General features: G+C 39.1%; 2 protein-coding genes across 8 annotated transcripts in view; one reads left to right on the forward strand and one right to left on the reverse strand.

The window, feature by feature from the left end:
- Positions 1 to 3,245: 3,245 nt before the first annotated feature.
- On the reverse strand, positions 3,246 to 17,726 carry SMIM19 (small integral membrane protein 19). 3 transcript variants are annotated; one of them, XM_042983364.1, is made up of 5 exons: positions 17,617 to 17,702; positions 15,809 to 15,929; positions 13,936 to 14,073; positions 8,803 to 8,927; positions 3,246 to 4,799 (listed from the first exon to the last, which is right to left on the reverse strand). In XM_042983364.1, the coding sequence occupies exons 3-5, from the start codon at positions 14,067 to 14,069 to the stop codon at positions 4,735 to 4,737; spliced, it is 324 nt and encodes a 107-aa protein (XP_042839298.1). In that variant the 5' UTR covers positions 14,070 to 14,073; positions 15,809 to 15,929; positions 17,617 to 17,702; the 3' UTR covers positions 3,246 to 4,734. The 3 variants fall into 3 exon arrangements, with proteins under 3 accessions (XP_042839298.1, XP_042839297.1, XP_042839296.1); XM_042983363.1 differs by lacking the exon at positions 15,809 to 15,929 and having other exon boundaries at positions 17,617 to 17,726; XM_042983362.1 differs by lacking the exons at positions 15,809 to 15,929; positions 17,617 to 17,702 and adding an exon at positions 17,122 to 17,488.
- Positions 17,111 to 17,803, forward strand: part of SLC20A2 (solute carrier family 20 member 2) — a 107,160-nt gene continuing 106,467 nt past the window's right edge. For 3 of the 5 annotated variants that reach the window (XM_042983356.1, XM_042983360.1, XM_042983357.1), the window contains exon 1: positions 17,708 to 17,782. The gene's annotated coding sequence lies outside the window, so the exon portion shown is untranslated. Of the gene's footprint in view, positions 17,181 to 17,700; positions 17,783 to 17,803 lie in introns of those variants that run through there. The other 2 variants (XM_042983359.1, XM_042983355.1) reach the window with 2 other exon arrangements.

Genomic DNA, 17,803 nt, shown 5'->3' on the forward strand with positions numbered 1-17,803 from the left:
ACTGTGGATCTCATTTTCCTGTTCTTCTCATTCCTGTAATTTTTTTTTTGTTGTTGTTGCATAATAGACAATGGGTGGGTGATACGGTGTAGAGATTCTAGATTCTGTTTTCCTTCTCTAAAAAGTGTTGTTTTTGTTCCAGCAGGCAATTCATCTTGACACAACTCAAACTCTATCTCTTATGGTGGGCAGCAGCTGAAGGCTCTTCTTATTTCTTACATCTTTTTAGCTGTTTGTTTTCTGCCAGGCACCTTTCTGCCAGAATCTCTCTTGCAGATTTGTAGTTTAGGGATCAGCCAGGGACTTGTCAGTATTTATATACAGATTTGGGGGCTCCCCCTTCTGTGGTTCCCTTCTTTCTGTGATGTTCCTCCTCACTTTCCAGTCTTTCCAGAAGCCCTGAACTCTGCCCTATTCCTCAAACCCATTTCTCTGTAGCTTTCCATTTGAGTTCCAGCTACTTACAACTAGCAGACTGGGAAATACCTTCAGGCAAACACCATATAAACACAAATCTCAAACAATACAGTCTTTTTCTTTCAAGGGTCATTTTCCTTCTGGTTTGTCTGCTTACGGTTACCTTCAAATAGTCCTTTTTTAATGTTTTGCTGTAAACTCATAATCATTATCTGTAAGTTAGCCTGATGCAATTACTCTTCCATTACCAGAAACAACCTACACTTTTTAAAAATGTAAAAAAATAAAACATCAATTCTACAAGTTGTCACAAGGAAATTAATTCAACAAATCTTTACCAGGCATTTACTTTAGACTAGTTACTATGCTAAGAGAAGGTGCTAGAATGCATTTGAGATCTAAAAATTATATTGGATAGTAGTGTACTTGAATGGGCCTGGTTTTTTAAATCTCAAAATAAAATGTTATTCAGAGACACTTGCAATCACTTCTCCAAAAATGAATATGTTAAACATACATTTACTTGTTCTGTGTTAAATACTTTATATGGTGTATTTTTTTAAAGAAATTCAGATTTCTGAGACCAAAAGGATTTGCAGTTTCATTTAACAACAGTTGGTTGCAGTTAAAAAACTCGAACTTTCTTCAGCTAGTTAGAAATGTGTCAAAATATTTTTTTCATAAAAATTCCTGTTATGGAGCCTCTCCTTCCTAACCTCTGTAGTTGCTCTATTTGGAAGAGAAGAAATTCCAGAACTAGGAACATCAAAAATAGGGGCATCTGGATGGCTCAGTTAAGCATCTGACTCTTGATTTCGGCTCAGGTCATGATCTCAAGGTTTGTGGGTTTGAGCCCCTCGTCGGGCTCCACACTGATAGCACAAAATGCCCTCTCTCCTCTCTCTCTGCCCTTACCCTCTCTTTTTCAAAATAAATATATAAACATTAAAAACTAATAAAACAAGTGAACAACAAAGTGGGCCCTCAGCATCAAACTGGAGGCTAAACTACTATCAATGAGCCTGGATAGTAAGCATCCTCCCCTTCCATTTATCTCATCTTCCTACCTAGATAGAATGTGGAATGTTACTAATCTGCATAGTCAACTTTCATTTTTTACTGTATCTGAATAAAATAAAGGTGGAGAATACATCAGAATGGAATCCAATGCTAAATGCCACTCCTTTATTTTGGGGTGAGAGGTCAAGGTCAGGGTGAGCTGCTGCTGAGTTTCCACGTGTACGTTAGGAGTTAGGAGGGTTTACCATCGTGGTTCTTGAGCCTAATGCTCTTATGTCCTCATTCAAGACTGTCCTATGCATAGACTTACAGGAGGCTGAAGGGGGACAAAAAAAGAGGTAGGAAATTTTTCTTGCTTTGTAGATTTGTGTAAGTTTGGCGCTGGCTTTATTGGCGGGTCCAGTGGGAAATAGATTTAAGACTAAGCTGAAGTTCCTACTCTGTGATCTTCACAATTTTGCATACAGGTTGGAGATAAGCCAAGTGTCTTTTCTATTTTCATTTAGTTTTTTGGACTCTATTCCTTTGTTTTTGTTTTTGAATGATTCATCACTCACATACAACACCCAGTGTTCATCTTAACAAGTGCCCTCCTTAGGACTCATCACCCATTTAGCCCATCCCCCACCTACCTCCCTCCATCAACCCTCAGTTTATTCTCTATAGTTAAGAGTCTCTTATGGTTTGCCTCTCTCTTTTTTCCCCTTTGCTCATTTGTTTTGTTTCTTAAATTCCATGAGTGAAATCATATGGTATTTGTCTTTCTCAGACTTATTTCACAGCATAACACACTCTAGCTCCATCCACATCATTGCAAATGGCAAGATTTCATTCTTTCTGGTGGCTAATATTCCATTGTATATATGTACCACATCTTCTTTATCAATTTATCAGTTGATTCAGCCCCTATTTCTGTTCTGATTCTACTATTAGACTGGAATAGCCTGCAGAAAATTACATACAGCTAGCACAGAGTATATACTCCACAACTGTTTGTTGAATGAATTATTTGGCTCCATATAATATACTTTTGTCCCTTCTCCCTTTAATTATATTTTCTAAGTTTAATTTATTCTTTTCTTAAGAACTGAAATTATTTTTATTATGATAAATTTATCTATTTCTATGCCATACTTAAAATAGTTCTGACATTACAATTTTATGATAAAGTCTGCATTTCATTTCTGATGAATCATAAATAACTCCACCTGAAACAGTGTGAGGTCAATAGCAAACACTTGTGCCCTCCAGAGGCTACCTTCTTCCTTTTGTGCAGCTGGCTGGCTAAACAACCAATTATTTTACATACTGAAGCTGTGCACCAATAGAGGCTGAAATGTGCATACTGCTGAATATCTTTTATACAGTTAAAAGAGAAGCAACAGGAAAAGAACACAAGTGTTAGTTACCAGTCTATTAGTCATTCCATTTTTCTTCCAAAGAAAATAGTTCTATTGAACCTTGGATGCAGTGGGGGCGGTGTGTGTGTGTGTGTGTGTGTGTGTGTGTGTGTGTGCACGCGCACATGTGCAGAAGCAGGACGATCAACTGGCATGGCTTTGAAGTGTGGCTACAGGGCTTCTACCCCTTAAGCAGTTCAGCTGTTGAAGCAGAGAAGAAACTTCAAAGGCGGACTTGTTGTTGTTCCTGCCAGTGGGGGGTGTGATTCCCATCAGCTGGGTTTAGAGAAAAAATGAGGAGGAATTCATCCTTTTCCTTGTCAAGGTTTGATGCTCACCACACGATCTACTAGCTTTAAGTTATGACTGCCTCTATCTAGTGGATGCACATAAAAAACAACCAGTCAATTTCATTGTGATTTACATTTATTTATGTACACTATTTTTACAAATCATCTGAAATAGCCAGTTTTTGTAATTTGTCCAGATTGTGCAGTATGTCAGTGACACAAGTAAACTGCTCCTGCTCCTGATCACATTTCCTGCTCACAGAAATATACAGTGGTTTTCCTAAGAGCAAAGCAAAGGTTAAGGAGATCATCCCCCTGCTGCTCTGCTATTCCTGGCCCATAATTATAACTGTTTATAATCCTGTAGTCAGTTTTTTATTCTATGTATCAGCAGTGCATTCAAACTCATTTGTGAGTCAAGAATTATTCCATTTAGTCAACAATTTACCTTGAACAAGATAGACATTTTTGAATAATATAATTAAAATTTAAAAACAAATGCAATTTCCCTCAGTAATTTTATTTGGTCTAAACCTTTTCATTTAAAATTTATGTTCTTTACTTCACAATAAAGAGAAAAGGAAACAGTGCTTGAAATATTAACTCTAACTCTTAAAATTAAGAATAGCTTTGATTCAAAAACTAATTCTTGGACAGTGATGTGGACAGTGAAATTTCCCTGCCACTACCTCCCACCAACTTTTATTTAAATAAATAGGAAAAATTTGGTAAAAACATTTCCATGTATGGTACAAAATGGTACAAGATATGAGAGTCTTCAGGGAAGCTTATTATGCTAAAAAAGTATAAGTATCCAGTTACATTAAACTTGAGAGTTACATGACCAAAAAAGCAAGTTGCTAACACCAGTAGAGAGGTGCCCATTTATTCCACAGCATGGTTGCAATATGGTCCAAAGAAACTCTTCTGGTAGAAATGAAACTGTGGGATTAAAAAAAAAAGGCAAACTCCCAGGAACACAATGAAGGGAAAACATTCCAATCACAGGAAGCTTCCACAATTAGTAGATGGGTTTGTTTCATGAGGATAGTAGAAAAGACAGTCTCCTGTATAAGTTCTGAAGAAGCAAAGATAGTTAATTCAATTCAAGTGTGGTAATAACAGCGGTGAGAACACAAATGCGTCCATTATTGATTATTATATTCATCACAGAATACAATCGAGGATGTTATACCAATGAATGGATTTTTACTTTTTAATTTTGCAAAACTGTTCAAATCAAAGTGGCATAAGCTCCATACGCTCACCTCCAAAGATGTATTTTTATTCCTGACTGATCACATCCTGAAGAAATCAAAAGTCTTCAAAAGGTAAAAATCACCATCTCTGGTTATATTCTATCTTCCTAAGGATGTACAGACTCTCTGTGTCCATGCCTTTGAGACTTTTTTTTTAATTTGTATAACAAATGACTTGGTGATGCAATTTTAAAAAGCAAAACAAAACACAAAAAACTGGAAGAAAGTCACAAGTAAAATGATTTTATGGAGATAGGGTTTAAAAAAATGCTGTTCATGATTTAGTACATTTAGGAGCTTGCTACCAGACTGTTGAAGAATTACTTATGTTGTTCATTTTCTGTCATTTCATTCCAATGAGAGTTGCACACTGTCAGCTTGGTTTTGTGGCTGCTGATAGTCATACTTCCTTGCTATTAAAAAACAAAGCAAACACAAAACAAAAAAAAGTGATAAAATTAATAAAAATAGCAAAATATTAGCTAACATCATTAAATCACAGTCAAGTCATGATTCTCAGTAAAGAATTAACTAATTAAGTAATTAGTAGAATTAAGTAAGAATTAATTTCTGATCCTGTAATTTCCCAGCACTGCTGATACTCATTTTTATATGTTTATTATTTGTATGTCAGGATTATTCAGTTTTAAAAAACAGTGTGAACATTAATTAAGATATTACAGTTAAATTAACATTTTATAACTTCCTTTCTTTTTTTTTTAAGTTTATTTATTTACCTTGAGAGAGAGAGAGAGAGAGAGAGAGAGAGCAGAGGACAGGCAGAGAGAAAGGGAAAGAGAGAATCCCAAGCAGGCTCCCTGCTGCCAGTGCAGAGCCCAATGTGGGGCTTGATCTCACAAACCATGAGATCATGACCTGAGCTGAAATCAGAAGTTGGATGCTTAACCGACTGAGCCACCCAGGTGCCCCAATTTCCTTCTTTCTTATCTCCCACTTCCACCTTAAGCTGATAGTAATGCTTTTGTTCACATCATAATGAATTTGACTGTATTTTAACTTGTAAGTCTAAGAAACTTATTACTGAACATTGTCAATATAAACTAGAAGAGGGGCGCCTGGGTGGCTGTCGGTTGAGCAACCAACTTTGGCTCAGGTCTGGATCTCAAGGTTTGTGAGTTCAGGCCCCGCATTGGGCTCTGTGCTGACAGCTCAGAGCCTGGAGCCTGCTTCTGATTCTGTGTCTCCCTCTCTCTCTGCGCCTCCCCCCACCCCCCCCCCACACTCTGTCTCTCTCTGCCTCTCAAAAATAAAGAAAACTAATAAAAAAAATTTTTTTTAATATAAACTAGAAGAAAAAACAGATATGCATTCTGTGGGTTTTTTTGTACTTCTGAGAAATGTTTATTGAAGAAGAATGGTCTTAACCTGGAACTGGAGAGAGTACAGGGTTAAAATCTTTATAAATGTCATTCACTGCCTACAGTTAAAACTTTCACTCGCCTCCTTAAGTTTTTACTAGCCAAGAAAGAGACACTATTTATGCTACTCAGGGTGCATCCAAAAGTTTGTGGCCTACAGTTTATACAATTTTGGGAGTCGTCTTTAAGAAAAAGAACTTTGTTTACTATTTCCTTTTGAACTGCCTTTGTCAGGAATAGATATGTCATGAACACTAAGAATGATCCAATGTGATTGGATTCATTAAACATGTAAATCCACACATATACTATTTATAAGAAAAATGGCTTCTAAAGATGTTCACATCCTAATCCCCTAAATCCGTGAGTATGTTATTTTACAGGACAAAAGGCACTTTAAAGATGTGATTAAGGTAAGGACCTTATAACGAGGAGATTACCCTGGATTATCTGGCCCAACCATTATCAAATGGACCTTAAAAATCAGAGAACCTTTCCTGAGTTCAGAGAGGGACTAAGATATAAAAATGGAAGAATGATCAGAAAGATTACATAATGCTGGCTCCCAATGCGGAGGCATAGGGCCATAAACCAAGGAACGTGAGTGGCCTCCAGAAGCTTTCTAGCAAAGACACAGACTCTCTTCTAGAGCCTCCAGAAAGAAACAGTACCCTGCTGACACCTGATTTCAGCCCAGTGAGACTGATGTAGGACTTCTACACTACAAAATTGTAAGACCATACATTTGTGTTGTATTTAGCCACTGGATTTGTAGTGATTTGTTACAGCAGCAGTAGAAAACTAACACACCCTACAAACACAGGAATTCAGATAAATTTTATTTTATGGCGTTCCCATCAAAAAAGAAAAAAAAAACCTGTATACTTGGTTTATAATAGTATATGTTATGCTACTGAATGTATTACTAATAGGAAATAGCTTCTGTTTTGACTGGGTGTCAACAGAAACTTAATTCTTTATAATTTTCCAAACAGAGCTTCTGGCTCTCTACTTTGTGTTTTGTTTTGTTGGTATTTTCTTTTAAAAGAACTTTCTTATTGTGGTAAAATATACATGAATTTTGCCATTTTAACTATTTCTTTTTTTTAATGTTTATTTATTTTTGAGAGAGAGAAAGAGAGACGGACAGAGTGCAAGCAGGGGGAGGGGCTGAGACAGAGGGAGACACAGAATTCGAAGCAGGCTCCAGGCTCTGAGCTGTCAGCACAGAGCCCAATGTGGGGTTCAAACTCAGGAACTGTGAGATCATGACCTGAGCTGAAGTCAGATGCTTAACCGACTCAGCCACCCAGGAGCCCCTTAACTATTTCTAAGGGCACAGTTCAGTAGCATTAGGTACATTCATATTGCTCTGCAACCATCACCCCCATCTGCCTACAGAGCTCTTCTGATCATCCCCAACTGAACTCCACACCCATTAAGCAATAACTTCCCACTGCCTCCTCCCCAGGTCCCTGACATCCACCATTCTATTTTCTGTCTCTACGAATTTGCCTCCTTTAAGTGAAATATCTGTTCTTTTGCGACTGGCTTATTTCCCTTCATAATAAGAACCACTATGAAGCATAACGTCCTCAGGTTCATCTGTGCTGTAGCACGTGTCAGCATTTCCTTCCACTTAAAGACTGAATAACATCCTATTGTATTTCTATACCACATTTTGTGTATCTGTCAAGGGCACTTGGGTTGTTTCTCCCTTTTGGCTATTGTGAGTAATGCTGCTATGTTCAATTTTACTTCTTATTTTGAACTGGTAACATATGCAGATGGTACAAAATGCAAAAGGAACAGAGGAAACAGTAAAAAGTGTATCTTCCTCCTACCTGATCAATCCTGTGGCTACCCACCCCGTTCCTTGCCCTAAAGGAATTGTTGTTACTAGTTTTCAGGATAACATTTATGCTTAAGATTTTAGAGGTTCTACTTGTGTTTATGCGTGTATATACACGTATATGCACGTAAACATGTATATTTTCACCTGAAATTCCATTTCACCCGAGACACAGTAGTGATATCTTGCTGATCATTCTTTCTTGCATCTTTCTATGCACACACACACACATGCACACACACTTAATTTTTTACTGTAGACAACTGCTTTAAAAATTGTCCAGTCTTTTCCCCTTAAATTCCACACAGTCCCCATCAAGGTAATGAATGTTAATAATCTAATGCGTATCTTTCCAAGCCTTCCTCCATGCTTGCATAATTATATAGAACATTTATATTAGACATAGATAATACAAGGGGTGTTTTGGTCCTTTGATTTTAAAAGAGTAGCATCCTAGTATATATATTATTTTATCTTGCTCTTCTCAGTTAATAATGTATCTTGGAAACCACAACTCATTCTTTTAAATGGTGGCATAAAAGGCTGTGGCTTAGATGTACATTTCATTATGACTCTATACATTTTAAATTTTATTTCTTCTCCATGACATACATACCGACAGTGTTTAGTACTATATGACACACTGAGACATGACTTCTAGCCTTGCACGTTGATATCACATGCCACATTCCTAGAAGCAATTCTTATATTGCTTTGGCTTGCAGTAATTTAATTATAATAGAAATGACTGCAAACTCCATAAATACAAAATTCAAACCCAAACTAAATGCAGCTCCAGCTCAACTTCCCCTCAGCCACATCCCCAAATGCTCTTGGCCACTTAATGCTACTCCACATGAGGCATGTGCAAAGGAGGGCAAATTAGAGCAGGAAGAGACAGCAGTCTTAGCTGATGGGTAAAATAACTAATTTTTGCAAAACATATAAAAATATCATCATATGAACACATTGCTAGGGCTGTTCTCAGGGTCCTGAAGGGTCCCATACAAGCAGAGGGCTCTGAAGCATCAACTACATGGGAGATCTGCCTTTGCCAATACCATGCTCATCATCTAAAAAAGGCACTATCAATTATTTCTGATAACCTTTGCTAACTGAACTCAATTCCAAAAAAATCTATTTGAAACATGTCTATATATACAGTTCAGCACAGAATATACTTACAAATGGAATACATTTCCAGTTGCTGTCTTAAACGAATTTTGCTTATTGTGTCATAAAAGCTGGGCTCTGATAAAGTTTCTGCTGTAGGTGGCACGCTGAATATCCTCATAATTTTCCTTTTGTTCCTAAAACACAAAACCAATACAGAAGAGAGATTTGTATTAACATCTATTGGACTGTAATGAACTCAGGACCATAGTAATCAGAAGATACATCACAAGGACTTAAGGGGTGCCTGGGTAGCTCAGATGGCTAAATGTCGGACCTGGGCTCAGGTCATGATCTTGTGAATTGTGAGTTCGAGCCCCCATTGGGCTCTGTGCTGACAGTGCAGAGTCTACTTGGGATTCTCTCTCTCTCTCTCTCTCTCTCTCTGCCCCTCATCCACTTGCATTCTCTCTCTCTCTCGCTCTGAAAATAAATAAACTTAAAAAAAAAGGACTTAAGTAACAATGCGCTCATTTCTTTTGTATCTGTGAGGTGCTTCCTTGGCTCAAGTGTTCTTTCTTTCCCTAAAAACCACGAAGCTGTACATGTATAGCCACAGGGCTCTAAGAAAGAAAAGAAAGCTGAAAACATCCATGTAATACAACAAAGAGATGCACCTTCATTGCACTTCCACTCCTTCCTCTCACCAAAAGCCAAATACTGTATGGGAAAATGCATAAACAAGAAAACATCTTATTTTTCTCCTCCCTCTGGTGTCATCCAAATAAAGCTAAATTACTGGGTTAGCGAATAAACAGAATGGGAGTAGACCTTAATTTTGGAAAATAATGAATCACCATATTTCTTAAATACAATTGCATAGCCTTAGTGGGTGCATCTACTTAAAACTAACAACAGTATGTCTCTGCTTTTAAAACAGGAGGGTCGGGGGGACATGGTGGCTATTTTTGGAAGAAAGCTGTTACCTGCAAGTAAACTGGCGATGGAGTGGAGCCTTCTCTCAGCCACCCTGGAGTCCAGGCTGTCAATGGGCCAGCTGCTCCAGGGGTCATGTGGCTGGAAAGGCAAACCTGCCTGTCTGAGAACAAGTGTGAGTTCTGACCTGCTCCCCAGGCCAAACATCAATTATTTTTTGATTACTAATTAATTTGAACTATCTAATGCCTTTTAAAAAATTTTACATTTATTTATTTAAATTCAAGTTAGTTAACATACAGTATAGTATTGGTTTTAGGAATAGAACCCAGTGATTCATTACTTATATAACCCCCAGTGCTCATCCCAAGTGCCCTCCTTAATGCCTATCACCCATTTAGCCCATCTCTCCACTCACTTTCCCTCTAGCAACCCCCAGTTTGTTCTCTGTATTTAAAAGTCTCATACGGTTTGCCTCCCTCTGTTTTTATCTTATTTTTCCTTCCCTTGCCCTATGTTCATCTGTCATGTTTCTTAAATTCTACATGAGTGAAATTATATGATATCTTTTTCTGACTTATTCTACTTAGCATAATACACTCTAGTTTCATCCACATTGTCGCAAATGGCAAGGTTTCATTATTTTTGATTGCTGAGTAGTATTCCATTGTATATATATACCACACTTCTTTATCCATTCATCACCCGATGGACATTTGGGCTCTTTCCATACTTTGGTTATTGTTGATAATGCTGCTATAAACATTGGGGTGCGTATACCCCTTCGAATCAGCATTTTTGTATCCTTTGGATAAATACCTAGTAGCGCAATTGCTGGGTGGTAGGGTAGTTCTATTTTTAATTTTTTGAGAAGCCTCCATACTGTTTTCCAGAGTGGCTGCACCAGTTTGCATTCCTACCAGCAGTGCAAAAGAGTTCCCCTTTCTCTGCATCCTCACCAACATCTGTTATTGCCTGAGTTGTTAATTTTAGCCATCCTGATGGGAGTGAGGTGGTATCTCACTGTGGTTTTGATTTGTATTTCCCTGATTATGAGTGATGTTGAGCATCATCTGCATGTCTTCTTTGGAAAAGTGTCTATTCATGTCTTCTGCCCATTTCTTCACTGGATTATTTGTTTTTGTGTGTTGAATTTGATAAGTTCTTTATAGATTTTGGATACTAACTCTTTATCTGATTAGGTCATTTGCAAACATCTTCTCCCATTCCATCAGTTGCCTTTTAGTTTTCCTGATTGTTTCCTTCACTGTGCAGCAGCTTTTTATTTTAATAAGGTCCCAATAGTTCATTTTTGCTTTGGTTTCCCTTGCCTTCTGAGACATGACTAGTAAGGAGTTGCTGTGGCCAAGGTCAAAAAGGTTGTTGACTGCTTTCTCCTCTAGGATTTTGATGGCTTCCTGTCTTACATTTCGGTCTTTCATCCATTTTGAGTTTATTTTTGTCCATGGTATAAGAAAGCGGTCCAGTTTCATTCTTCTGCATGTCACTGTCCAGTTCTCCCATTACCATTTTCTGAAGAGACTGTTTTTTTTTTTTCCCACTGGATACTCTTTTCTACTTTGTCAAAGATTAGTTGGCCATACGTTTGTGGGTCCATTTCTGGGTTCTCTATTCTGTTCCATTGATCTATGTGTTTTTGTGCTAGTACCATACTGTCTTGATGACTACAGCTTTGTAATACAGCTTGAAGTCCAGAATTGTGATGCCTCCATCTTTGCTTTTCTTTTTCAACATTACTTTGACTATTCAGGATCTTTTGTGGTTCCATACAAATTTTAGGATTGTTTGTTCTAGCTCTGTGAAGAATGCTGGAATTATTTTGATTGGGATTGCAGTGAATGTGTAGATAGCTTTGGGTAATAGTGACATTTTAACAATATCAGTTCTTCCAATCCATGAGCATGGAATGTTTTTCCATTTCTTTGTGTCTTCTCCAATTTCCTTCCTAAATTTTCTATAGTTTTCAGCATATAGATCTTCTGTTTGCCTAGGTTTATTCCTAGGCATCTTATGGTTTTTGGTTCAATTGTAAACGGGATTGATTCCTTGATTTCTCTTTCTGCTTCTTCATTATTGGTGTGTAGTAATGCAACTGACTTCTGTATGTTGATTTTTTATGCTGTGACTTTGCTGAATTCACATATTAGTTCTACCAGTTTTTTGGTGGAGTCTTTTGGGTTTCCCATGTAAAGTATCATGTTGTCTGTGAAGAATGAAAGTCTGACTTCTACTTTGCCAATTTGTATGCCTTTTATTTCTTTTTGTTGTCTGACTTCTGAGACTAGGACTTCCAGTACTTTGTTGAACAACAGTGGTGAGAGTGGACATCTCTGTTGTGTTCCTGACCTTAGAGGGAAGTTCTCAATTTTTCCCCATTGAGGACGCTATTAGCTGTGGGCCTTTCATATATGGCTTTTATGATGTTGAGGTATGTTTCTTCTATCCCTACTTTTTTGAGGGTTTTTATCAAGAAAGGATGCTGTATTTTGTCAAATGCTTTTTCTGCATCTATTGACAGGATAATATGATTCTGAGTCTTTCTTCTCTTAATGTTGTATATCACGTTGATTGATTTGCAAATATTAACTCAGCTCTGCAGGTGAAGAATGAATCTCACTTGATCATGGTGAATAATTCTTTTAATGTACTGTTGAATTCAATTTGCTAGTATCTCATTGAGAATTTCTGGTTCATCAGGGATATTGGCCTGTAATTCTCCTTATTAGTGGGGTCTTTGGAACCAAGGTAATGCTGGCTTCATAGAATGAATTTGGAAGTTTTCCTTCCATGTCTGTCTTGTGGAACAGTTTGAAAAGAACAGGTATTAACTCTTCTTCAAATGTCTGGTCGAATTTCTCTGGGAAGCCATCTGACCCAGGACTCTTAATTGTTGTCAGATCAATGAAACCAAGAGCTGTTTTTTTTTAAAGAATAAAAAAATTGATAAACCCGTAGCCAAACTTCTCAAAAAGAAAAGAGAGTGGACACAAATAGATAAAATCATGAATGAAGGAGGAAAGATCACAACCAACACCATAGAAATATAAACAATTACAAGAGAATACTATGATAGATGATATGCCAACAAACTGGACAACCTGGAAGAAATGGACAAATTCCTAGACACTCAAAAACTACCGAAACTCAAACATGAAGAAATAGAAAATTTGAACAGGCCCATAACCAGCAGAGAAATTAAATCAGTTATCAAATATCTTCTAACATATCTAATGCCTTTTTAACCTGCATAGAGAATACCAAAGAGCATGGGGCCCTAAGGAGAAGCAACTCAGTCCAGTGAATACTGCTTTTACTCTTCAAAGCACCCATCTCTCTCTCTCTCTCTTTTTTAATTGTACCTAAAGGAAAGGAGCCATGGTGTGTGAAAAAGAATAGTTAAATTATGCTACAACACCTGGAATTAAACCAGGAAATATTTATTGAGGATTTACACTGTGTGGCACACCAGGGACACAAGGTTAAAAGGGAAAGCCCTTGTCCTGAAGGGACTGAAGTTTTTGTGGAACAGACAGACAAGTAGCCAGATAATACCAACATTATTCAGTAAGTGCTATGATATGGTCATGCACAACAATCAGAAGGGAAAACTTAACATGTGCCAAGAGAGAATTGCTTAATACATAGGAATTAGTGTTTCTGCATTTCAGGCATGTTGGCCAAAAATAAAATGCTCATCCTAGAGTGACAGTGGGCCCAGGCTGGATGATAAAATTGAGCTACATTAGAAATGATAGAAGCCAGTCAGGGTACCTGAGCTGCACTTAAATTTCCAACTTTTTTTTTTTTTTTTGAGAAAGAGAGAGAGAGAGAGAGCAAGAGAGCACACATGCATGAGCACAAGATGAGGAGAGGGCAGAGGGAGAGAGAGAGAAAATCCTAAGCGGGCTCCACACTCAGCACCACAAAGCCCCATGTGGGGCTTCCTCCCACAACCCTGGGATCATGACCTGAGCCAGAATCAAGAGTTGGACCCTCAACCAACTAAGCCACCCAGGCACCCCAAAATTTCCAACTCTTAATGCAGTGGGCTCTTCAAAGCCAAACCTTGGTGTCCAGAGCTCGAGGACAGACCTGAATAGATAGTGCTTTCATAGCAAGAACAAAAATGCTCAATTTTGCAATAATTCATAAATGCAGTATTTTTATGCATTTAATTTGGAACAAACAAACGTGTAAACCTTTTAAATACCCAGTTTCTTATCAACCCTGAAATACCAAAACCTTTACCTCTTGGCATACATGAAGAGAACAAAGCTAACAAGGATCACTACCAAGTAAACATTGGTGGCTTCATTCCATGCCTCATGAACACTGTAATCCATAGAGCCATCGTCACCCATCACTCCGTAACCTCCAGGCATGGGGCTAGAAGAAAGAAAAGAGAACAGGGGTTCTTTTAGTTAGTGGTGGTATGACCATCTGGAGAAAGGCTAGCAAACATATGGCCTTCTGGCCAACATCAGCCTGCTGCCTGCTTTTGGATGGCCCAGGAGCCAAGAATGGTTTCACATTTCTAAGTGGATATATTTTAAATGGTTGTAAGCACCTGTATAGTACCCTTGATTTTTGCTTTCCAGCCCTCAAAGCCTAAAATATTTATAATCTTGCCCTTTAAGAAAAAGTTTGCCAACCCCTGGGCTAGATAACTAAGGCATGAAATGTATTTCCCCTTATTTTTGATTTTGAAACATTGTATCTTCCACATGTAGGTTAAAACTCTAGTTAATCTCTATGCTCTTTCACTTGCCTCCTATGCAAGTGGGAAAGTTTGAAGCTTTATCTAGTTTTGGCCTCCTGGCCAAATGTGGTTGAAAGAAACTATGGGATAAAAGTTACTTTTTGCTATTTACACAGCTGTGACTTCTATTCAAGGAAATGCATTCTTCCTACATTCTCACAGAAAATAAGAGTGGTAATAGCAAGTGTTTCAAATAGCAAGTAAAAGAGTAATGGTGTCCCCTTGGTGTTTGAGAGTTAGTTGAAAGTGCCTCCCTTGTGTTGGACATAAAGGTAAATCTAAGTAAAATGACCTAATATGTGAAAGAAAACCAAAAAGCATTGTTTTAGACATTATACGAAAAGGAGAAAAATTGAACAAGTTATAGGCGATAAATGTACAGTAGTTTCTAAGAATTAGACAGCCATTTTCTAATTCCAAGAAAAAGAATATCTGAAATGTCCAAGAAATTGTTTTGCAATTTTTTTCTAGACATCCTACAACAATGAAGGCATTGCAGACATTCTTGCACAAACTATCCTCCAATCTCCTGTAAGCTTCCAAAATGTTCTGCAACGTAGATCTGGCTCAGTGTTAACAAGTGTGCATTAAAGGCAGTCTTTCTTTCTTATAGCTTACCCCTGTATAAAATGAATAAAATTTCCCCAGAGGTCTGCTCCTAAACCAGGTGGCATGTTTTCTCTGCTGACACCTGAAGTTTTTGTCAGATGTTTGGGGACATCCTATGTTCATTTACAATAAAGTGAGTGTCATGAGTCTCATTTAACTTAAACTCTAGACACTGAGGTTAAGAGTGATCTCTTTAAAATATCTGTTGGTGTCTGATGAATATAAAGATTGATCTTGTAAAAACTGGCCAAGTAGTAATAAAAACAGAACTTACATTAAATTATAAAAATTTGTAGATGCAAGATCTAGATATTACTTAAACATTATACCATACCCAATTCCTTGATATTAAAGCCTGGAAATGGATTTTTTTTTTTTAAAGGAGTAGGAGATATAGGGAGATTTGGCATATTTACAGTTTTAACTCTTATTTCTTAAAACTGAACTCCAGACTTTCTCTGCAAGTGATCAGCCTATTTTAGAAATGGAAACTTTGGGAAGACACGAGACTATAATTGTCTTTATGATTTCTGGAATCTAGAATTTTGCTGGTGCTAAAATATAAAGTAACAACAACAAACATGTTTTTGGCAAAAAGAGATGACTTTGGATATCTGATTTGAGATTCTGCAGAAAGGTTTCAGGATTGGGAGCTATTAGCAGATTTGGGAAGAAACAGTGAACATACAGCAGCGGCCATTGGAACATTTTGCAGGTTCCCGTTGTCTGACAAATCATAGAAGTGTTTCCTACCTGTTTTCTAACACCTGAATGGATCTGAGCCAGGTTAGTTTCTTGCTTCCATTTCTCACAAAATTCTGTTTATGGGCCCCTTGATAAATGGTGTATTCCTACAGAGCTTGTCTTCATCCTGCTACAAATATGCCAGTCTTTAATTATATGTAGAGAAGGATTTTGAATTACTACTGACCCAGAATGGTAAAATTTTAACATGAATTAAACAACATGGATTATACAACATTGCTGGTATGCAATGACACTACCATTCCACAGTTCCAGGGACAGGCACTTGAGTTATTTTTAGCACTGTAGTTGTGAAAGATTTGCACTGAGGGTAGGCCTTGCCTGCCCAGTCCTCCATCATGACCAATGGCATGGTTTTGCAAGACTACTAGGAAGAAGGAATGGCCTTGCCCAGAGTCATAGTACAGACCCATGGCCCACATGTGGCCTGAACTATGACCGTCACCTCCCAGCACACTACAGTCTAACCAAGTGTACCCATACATACTTGCTAAGTGGTTACTACATACCACTACAGCCTTCTAAAGCAAAATGCACAGTTTCAGCAAGATCACCATTATGGCTAGCCACTTGCTTGGATCATCGTTCAGGGTTCTTGTGAGAAAACTGAACTTTTTTCACATATTTTTCCTGTGCAGTGATGCTTGAACAATTTCGGTAACGGGATTCTAGGATGAGCTTAGTTAAGTCCCAAGTAAAACGTCAGTATCCAGAGACAGAGTTCCCAAAATATGACAACTAGAGCTTGGTTTTCGTTTGATAAACTTCCAGGTTGAGAACTAGGAGAAAATTTCCAGGGATCAAGTGACTGTATCATAAGTTTTAAAATCAGTTTCCTGATACCATGTCTAGGTGGTTCTAAAATGGAGTATCACTTGTCATTCTGCTTTGAATATTACATTTTTGTCTCTCACTTAGAGCTTTGCTATCTTGATAAAAATTCAGATTGGCATCACTTACAGAGTTGCTTACAACACAATCCACTGCATAAATGTAATTTTCTCTGTCTTCTGAAACATTAAAGGTTTGGGCTCCCAAAGCAGAAGGGTACAAGGTAACAGGCCTTCAACCAAGAGGAAGAAGGGAATTAACATTTGAGGGCTTATATGTAGGGCAGTCCACATATTGAGTTTTTGCAATAGTGAGGCACTAACGTTCCATTTCACAGAAGAAAGAAACCGGGAAGGTGGTAGTGGTGGTTATGTAACTTGCCCAAAGTTGCAAGTAGGGAGTGGAGCGAGTAGGGAGTGGAGCGGCAACTTGACTGTCACATATAACTGACTTCTAAACCTGAGCCCTACCAGCCTTGACCCTGGTTCCTTGACAACGGCTCCTCCTGGAAGGAAATCCAGTCGCGAGGGTATAAAATATAATCCTCTCCCACTAAGTGGCCACAGGCAGCTTCCAGAGCTGCCGGGAACATCCTTTGCGTTTCCGCCGCTCGAAGGCTGCGCGGGGCTCAATCTTAAAACGCTGGCGCTAAACTCCAGCCGCGCCGGGGACGTCTCGGCCGCCCCCTGCTCGCGCGGCCGTCGCGGCTGCTTCGGCTTTTTGTCTGCGTTTCTGGCCCTCGGAGCCTCACTATTCCTTACGACCCGGAAACAGGCTCGCAGCGCGGGCTGGACTCCTAGGAGCCTCCGCGCCCAGGGCTGGGGGCGCGGAGCGGGCAGCGGACCCCTCCCTTCCCCTCCCCCGTGAGTCTCGGGCGGGGCGGGCCGGCGCGCGGGCGGGGGGCGGGGCCGGGTGACGCGGCCCCGCCCGGGGCCCGGGAGGCGCCGGGACGCGGGTCCACTCACGCTGCTGGCTCCGGAGGCGGCACGCGGCCAGGCTGCTCCGCTCGGGGCTCTTTCCCCCAGAGTCGGGGCCGGACGCGCGGGACCCGGTTACCGACCGGACCTGGACGACCTCTGCCTTCGTCATTTCCTGCCGGCCCGCCGGTTTCCGGATGAAACGAGGAGCCAGGTCTTTCCCCCCGCCCCCCCC

This window comes from Panthera tigris, chromosome B1 (genome assembly GCF_018350195.1).
Source record: "Panthera tigris isolate Pti1 chromosome B1, P.tigris_Pti1_mat1.1, whole genome shotgun sequence".
NCBI lineage: Eukaryota > Metazoa > Chordata > Mammalia > Carnivora > Felidae > Panthera > Panthera tigris.

Coding starts and splice junctions, on each gene's coding strand:
- SMIM19 (XM_042983362.1), bottom strand. CDS start 17,243: ATGTTCCCGGCAGCTCTGGAAGCTGCCTGTGGCCACTTAGTGGGAGAG. Junction 14,074..17,121: donor AGGAACCAGGGTCAAGGCTG/GTAGGGCTCAGG, acceptor TCTTTCTTCTAG/CCCCATGCCTGGAGGTTACG. Junction 4,800..8,802: donor ACTGGAAATGTATTCCATTT/GTAAGTATATTC, acceptor GTTTTTTAATAG/CAAGGAAGTATGACTATCAG.